This window comes from Merops nubicus, unplaced genomic scaffold (assembly GCF_000691845.1).
Source record: "Merops nubicus isolate BGI_N331 unplaced genomic scaffold, ASM69184v1 scaffold14357, whole genome shotgun sequence".
In the NCBI taxonomy this organism is placed as follows: Eukaryota; Metazoa; Chordata; class Aves; order Coraciiformes; family Meropidae; genus Merops; species Merops nubicus.
The window spans coordinates 26,273-33,687 of NW_008618492.1; the positions used below are offsets into that span (position 1 = coordinate 26,273).

The 7,415-nt window shown below is 46.9% G+C and overlaps 1 protein-coding gene across 1 annotated transcript; it reads right to left on the bottom strand.

The window, feature by feature from the left end:
* Positions 1-5,366: 5,366 nt before the first annotated feature.
* LOC103775992 (leucine-rich repeat-containing protein 30-like) lies at positions 5,367-6,378 on the bottom strand. The gene is given in 2 exon segments (XM_008943472.1): positions 5,367-6,288; positions 6,290-6,378. Coding segments are annotated over 2 exon segments (1,011 nt in total).
* Between the last annotated feature and the right edge of the window lie 1,037 nt (positions 6,379-7,415).

The following is a 7,415-nucleotide window of genomic DNA, read 5'->3' on the forward strand; positions in this document are numbered from 1 at the left end:
GTTTTTTTTCAATGTCTGGGAAATGGAAATTACAACCAAGCTATCCATCAATGAATTTATGGTATCTGGAGCTCCTCAGAGCCCTAGGAAAACATGAAGCTCTGCCCTTTGCTCTTCTCTTCAGTCTGCCTGGCTAACCTCACTTTATGAGGCACCATAATTTGCAGTGACCTTTCCTGAAGCTGTTGCCACTCTTCCTGCTTCCCTGGAAAGCACTTTTTTAGCCACGCGTGACGCGACTCCGCACGCATCGGGGGAGAAATTTTGGGCTTTTTTTTGCCAACCCTGGCAAAGGAAAACCCAAGTGCAGAAGGCAGGACTGAGGGGTGGGCTTTGGAGGCTGGCAGGTCCTCGTTGCACCACAGAGAAATGCACAGAATCAATGGCAGGGGGGGAGGAAAGAATTTAAAGCCAATGATGTCATCACTCTGCTCGTCTCTGGGTTTCTTGGGAGGAGAAAAAAAAAGTCTTCTGCCATTCCCACTTTAAAAATAATCTTTAGATAAATCTGATTTCCTCTGGGGATATTTGGGGTGTTTAGATAAACTGCTCCATTTCTAAGGAGAGCTGTTTTGAACGCCTCTTATTTCATCTTGTGTAGTTATGACTGAGCCTCTTACTCGTGCAGAGGAAGGATTGTGCAATTTTAGCAAAGGATTTTCAGACTTACTCCACGTGTGAGTATTAAAATCTACCTCAGTCCCAGTCTATCTAAAACCTTGCACCCATTTAAAGGTCTACTGAGTTTTTTTAAATCTTGCTTTTGCCACAAATAAGTGGAGGCTCTTCTACAGGCAGTTTTCTTTTGGTTATAACCATTGGATTTTATGATCTTAAAGGTCTCTTCCAACCTAAAGGATTCTGTGATTTCAGGATTTCAGCTCCCACATGTGAACTGCAGCAGCACGTGTGACTTAATAATATGTGTGTTTTCTGAATATTTTAGGAATGATATATTATTTCATAGAATTATTTTCTTACATGCCAATAATACTTACTAGAATTGTGCAAGGCAGCCTGAAACACTCCTGGAATCACTCCAGAACTGCTCTCCAAAGGTTGTGCAGCAAATCTACCCTTGGAATTCATTGAAATCATGTTGATCAGGTGATTAGTTCATTTTCTTCACTTTCTTTATCTCTATTTATCTCTCATGTGGCGAAAACCTTTGAAGCTTTTTTTTTTGAAGAAATAAGCTGATGTATCAATGATTTTTCTACTTGTGGAATTTACCCACTGTGATGTTTTTACAAGCAATGTGCTGGCTGAGCAAAGTAAAGAACGTGTTCAAATTTCTCCAGGATCAACACAACAGCTTTTTTAAGATGCCTCTCTCTTCACTTAAATGGTGACTGTAAAGTTCTTTAAAATATTAACTGGAAGATATGGTTTCCTGAAGCTATGGTGTAATAATTGGAAATCAAATCATTTATATCTTAAAAAGCTTAAGCTGCAGAATGCATATTCCTACAGCAAAAATGCCTAGAAACTGTTCCTGAGTTTGACCAATAAAAAGGAGGAATTCTGCTGCAAAGGAAGAAAAGGAGGGAGAAAATATTGGCAAGTTGAAAAAAAAAAAAACCAATGTTGACCCAATATAACAATCACAAAATCTTTAATCTGCATTTGAAGAGCTCCCAGACCTTTTGGCTGGAATCTGCAAGGGTTTGAAATGCCACCCCAGTGCCCCAGAAGGGGCTGGTGCTCCTGGGCAGGCTGGTGGCCCACGGGGCTGTGGGACATTGAAATGGGCTTGGGGAAATTTGGCCAGCAGCCCCAGGGCAGTAGGTGCCACATGTTTGAGCTTTAACCTCCAGTGAGGTGTTAGAGCAACACTTCAGATTAAAATGTTTTCCTCTCAGTCAGAGGGTGAAGTCATTACCCTTGGTTAGGGCAGGAGCCTGGAACATCACAGGTTTCAAAGGCTTCAAACTTTTCACAGGATGCAGCTTTCTTTTCGATTTAAAATAAAACCAGCTGGAACCTGTTCCCTTCAACAGATGTATCTGATGGTAGCTGAGGAACAAATTGTGTATTACACCTATCCCAACCATCTGACCCCTGCCTGTGTTCTTCCTCCTTTGTTCTTGTTCTTTGCCCTTTGTTTCGTCCACATCAAGAATTTTTCTCAGCTCTTTGAGAGCTTCTCTGAGCAATAGCCACAGAAGAGTCACCCCATGAGTGGATCCCACTTTTCCCACTCCTTTGAAGAACACCACAACCAATACCAGCAAAAATAAGATGTCTCAGACATCACACTGCTGTGAGGCTTAGGATGAGAAAACTTCAGGGAGGGCTGGAAACAAGTGTAACATTCCACATGCAGTTCTCTGAGAGTATAAATCAATATCCTACCATGTAATGCACACAGAGAAGTGATGATGCCATCATATATTATGATATGTTATAATAATATCTATTCTATGATGATGTTACAGTCCACGTGGAGTTTCAGCTCCTTTTCCCCTGCAGCTCATATCAGATGGCAGAGCTGAGATCCCCCAATTCTTTGCTAAAGCCCTGCTCCAAACCAGGGCCAGGGTGTAACATCATGCCTCTGTCCCCCTCCTGCACCTCTTGCTTGCTTTCCCTCCTCCTGCTCCCTCTCAGATGCAAATATATACACCTTTATTTCCCTCTCATGCATATTCTATACATTACCAGTGGGATGCAGCCTTTCCTTTTTACAGGAGGAGTTCAGCACAGCACCTTTGGTCATGTGAGATCATTTTCTGTCTCTTTGAGAAAGCAATTTATAAGGGTCTTGACTGAGGAATGAAAGAAAGACTAAAGCAGTTCAGTGGAAATTATCTCCTTAATGGTGAAATCTGAATTATACATTAAAGTGCCATTTATTCAATGAATTTTATTATTCTGTTTAAAAAGCCAGAGACTTCTGTGCGTTTCCTATGCTTACAAAGGTTTATTAGCTTGAGTAAAAGGTTATTATTATTCAATTGAATAATTGAATTTTAAATTATTGGTGTTGCACTTCATATCCTAACGGCTTTTCCCGGCGCATTTAATTATGTCAAATTTGCCTTTTAATCCCCTGTCTGGAGACCGTTTTCTGGAATCCCTGCACTGCTTCTCACCCTCTGTAGCAGGATCCTAATGAGCAGGCACAGTCCATTCTCACTTCTTCTCCTCTCAACTGCCCTGCGTGCCTCTCCCAGTCACATCTCATCGGAGGCTATCCGGTGTCCTTTAATCCCGGGGACTGAGAGGTGGAAAAATCTTTCCAGGTGATTAATGCCACAAGCATCTCATTTTCCTGCGAGGCACTGTGGCAGGATTGCAGTGTTTACGTGGCTTAGGGGTAGGAGGTGGACACTTAGGAAAGTTAATAATCTGTGCCTGATCTCCTCCTAGAATTATCCGCTGCTGTTTCTATAAATAATCGCTGCTTGAGTTCTCGTGGCTAATTGGATCATGTATTAATGTATTAGAGGTATTGTTCATTAAAAATCTGGGAACTTTGCTATAAATCTCATTGGGTGAGAGATACTTGTAAAGCTACACGTAAAATATCTTTGGATTTGGAGCATACACTAAAGGAAATAAGTCACAAACTATCTGCTTTGGTATTTGTTTACTCGCTCTGGTTTTTGTTTGCCTAATGCTCAGGCAAATGTGTCCTTCAAAATGGTTTCTTGGTTGCTAGAAACATCAGATTTGTCCTTGACTGCACGCTTGGAAACTGCAATTCCTGAGCACAGCACTGAAATTCCCCATTAAGATAAAGAAGGATACACAAAACAACCCAACATCATAAAATATCAGGCTAGGCAGCCCCGGACTGGGACGTTCTGGGAGCACTGGTTTGTGGTCACTCCCTCCAGTCCCACACTGATAACGTCTGGGTGGCCAAAGGTGCCCTGTCTGCTGACACGTCCCTCTGAATGACTCCATTCTCTGCTCTCCCCAGGCTGCTTCTACCTCTGCTCAAGGGTTTGTCCCTTCGTCCAGGGGTTGTCCATTAACTTCACTAGGAGCAGGATCAGCCTTGGAGAGCCTTCCATCATTCTGAGCAAATTCTCTTTCAGAAAGCAATCGTTGATTCCTGAAGTTGGACACAGGGTAGGAAGCACTTCAGACGTAGCTTTGAATGCTCTTAATTAGCTGAGGAATTACAGGCTCATTCCTCTTTTACTCTGCCATTACAAGCATTTATCTCTACTGATTTCAACAGAGTTGCTTCTGTTTTACAAGGAACAGAAGGAAAAAAAAAAAACCAACCAGGGTGCATAAATTGTCCACAGCTCTTTCATGCTGCCTCTTTATTACCAGGAGAAACTTTGATGAAGGAGCCTCACAGGAGATCAATATGAGACACCACACAAGTCCTGACTTTCATGCTGCTGGCTGATACTGAAAATCACAGAAATAAGTCGTTGGTTTTTTTTGAAGCTCTCACTTCAGCTGCTGATTGGTTTGATGCTGCTTTTCCTGAAAGAACTATTTTACCTTTAGGAGCTGTCCTGCCTCCTGAGTGAAGTTACCCCAGGGGTCCCACTGCAGGGGCGTGGGGAAGGGGATGGAGTGGTGTTCATCTGGTAGTGAGCATCTTCATCTGCCAGCCTTCTTTTGAGGGAATAAGGACCCACGTTCGTTCCTCTGCTTCGTGTGGGTGCTGCTCCTGGAGGCTCCCCAGGAAAGGCTGCCTGGCTCAGGAGGGAACGAGGGGCTTTGGGGAACTTTGCGGGCTTCTCCCAAAGAATTAAGAAATCGCCTCATCGGCGGCGATCTTCACCTGGAATTTATAGAGGCTGACACAGAGCTGTGGGGTAAACAATAAATGGTATTGAACTGGCCAGTAATACACTATCTATGAGCTAATATAGCTCGGGATAGATCCAGTGCTGGAAGCAAATTAAACCTTTTCCTGGAGATCCACTTAGGGAGCAGCGGTTTCATCTGCGTATGGAGAAGTGAGCTGGAGTCAAAGTGCAACTGCAGCCACCTCCAGTAAATCCCATTTCTATTCACCTTCCCCCAGCCCAGCAGCTGGCAAAGAGACATTTCTGTGCTTTTAGTGCCTTTTCTTTTTTAGTGTTTTCTGTGCTTTTCTTGGCCTTTTTTGCTGCCTTAATTTGTTTCTGTCAAACGAGGAGCAAACGCGTTATCACGAGTTCGTTTGTTGGTGGTTTGTTTTTCCTAAGAAAACCCAAGCCCACCAACACCGAAGGTTACAGAGGTGGCTATTTTTAGAAACTTTCCTCTTCGCACGCTTAATTAAGAGCCTCATACTTTCCTTGCTCTCCTCCAGCTGTTCCCAAAGCCACCCACCCTCCTGGAAACCCGAGTGGCAATGCCTCCGCGGGAAGGAGCCCTGGACAGGCTTCCATCCCAAGCTCGGTGGAAGCTCAGTGGTTCTCCTTCCTCTCCCTGAGGTAGTTGAAGAGGACATCCAGCCCTCCCTCGACCAGTTGGGGCAGGGGCCGGGCCAAGGGGTTGTGGGCAACATGGAGACCTTTGTCCATGGGGTTCCAGGCGATGCGCGGCAGGCGCCTCAGCAGGTAGAGCTCCTCCGGGAGGCTCTGCAGGGCGTTGTAGTCCACGTTCAGCAGCTCCAGGGTGGTGAGGGAGCAGAGAGACCTCGGCAGGTTGCGTAGGATGTTGTTCTCCGCGATGAAGATCTGCAGGTTGACCAGGTACTGGATGCTCTCGGCGATGTTCTCCAGCCTGTTGGAGCCCAAGTGGAGGAAGTCCAAGCTCCTCAGCGCGTAGACGCAGAGGGGGATCTGCACCAGGCGGTTGTTGCTGAGGTTCAGCTTCTTCAGGTGGGTCAGGTCGGTGAAGCTCAAAGGCAGCTGGGAGATGCCGTTGTGCGAGAGGCTCAACACCTCCAGCTTCCTGCAGAGGCCGAGCTCCGCAGGCACTTCTGTCAGGCAGTTCATGTTGAGGAACAAGACCTTCAGGTTCCTCAGCAGCCCGATCTCTTTGGGCAGCCCCTTGAGGCGGTTGCCCCCTAGGTTCAGCACCACCAGCCTGTCCAGTTTGCCCAGGGAAGGAGGAATCGCCACCAGCTGGTTGCGGGAGAGGTTCAGTTTCTGCACCTCGGGCAGCCCCCACAAGAAGTCGGGGGTGCTGGTCATGCCTTTCATGATGAGGCTCAGGCTGACATAACGCAGCCCTCTCTTCAGCAGCGCCCTGGGCTCCTTCCCAGAGAGAAGAGCATCCTCCCAGGCGGGCAGCTTGGGACCTTTCCTCAGGAGACCCGCGCTCCTTCGCCGCTCGCTCTTGGAGTGCCCCGTGCCCATGGCACCCCGCAGCCCTCCCGGGAGATGGAGTTTTCTTCACCCACACAGAGGATGACAGGCTTTGGGAGGTGGGAAAGTCAAAGCAAGGAGACGAGGAGGAGCCTGGCGAGTGCATCTCAGTCCACGGGCGCCGTTTCCATAGCTGCCGAGGGAAAGCTGCACTTTTTGGGGGGCTGGTGTTGGTCCTGGTGCACGGTCTGTAATGAAATCCTTGCTCCTGACTTGTGAGCAAACCTGTTTGATTCAAACCCAACGCCAGTGGGCAGCTGTCCCTGTCATTTGGGCCGGGCTTTATTGGCCAGCTATGTATCTTCCCTGCAAAAAGGTCACAAGGATGCTGTATATAACTTCACCCTGTCAGCTTTCTTGGCTATCTGCTGCATACCATGGCTGCAGGACAATTAGCAAGAGGGACTTCCAAAAAAAAAAGAAAATGAGCCCACCCAAGCGAGCTGTGGAGGAAAACAAGCAAGGCAAGGAGCCGTTGCTTCAATTTGGATTTAAAGGAGGTTTTCATCATCGTTTTTGGTTCCAGGTTTCACTGAAAGAGTTATCAGTGCCCTAAAAAATTTCACATGCTGCAAAAATGTTGGTAAGGACTTTTCATGGAGTCTTCGTTTAGTTGAAAAAACCCAGAAACCACGTTCCTCTGCCCTGGGCTTTCTCCTCTGCCAACGAGATTTTGGGGGTCTGGGTCTTTGGTGCTGCAGAAGGTGCAGCTGCTCCACACCCCCGTGGACTTTCCTCTTTCTAGGGCTATTCTGGGGTGCAGGGGGACTAGCAGTGAAGTAGCCCCAGCTAGAAATGACATTCAGCTCTGGGATAGAGGGACTGATGGAGCTGAAGGAAGCAGGGAGGTACAATAATACCCACGACAGCTGAAGCTGGCTCTGCTGGTGGAAGGAAAATGCATTGCCACAGGAATATGCAGTGAGGTTAAGCTGTAAGGGACCCTAAAAAGGAGAGGCAAAGACATCAGGCACCGTGTAAACCAGGTGACAACTGCAGCAGGCAGCACAAGACTCTCAGGGCTCTTCCTCTCTAGCAGATCCATGGGGAAGGAGTTGCTCTGCTGCTGCCTGAGATGTTGGGTGATGGATGTACTCTCCCCAACACCTCGTTTCAGAGAGCATCAGCCTGGGACCCTGCAGC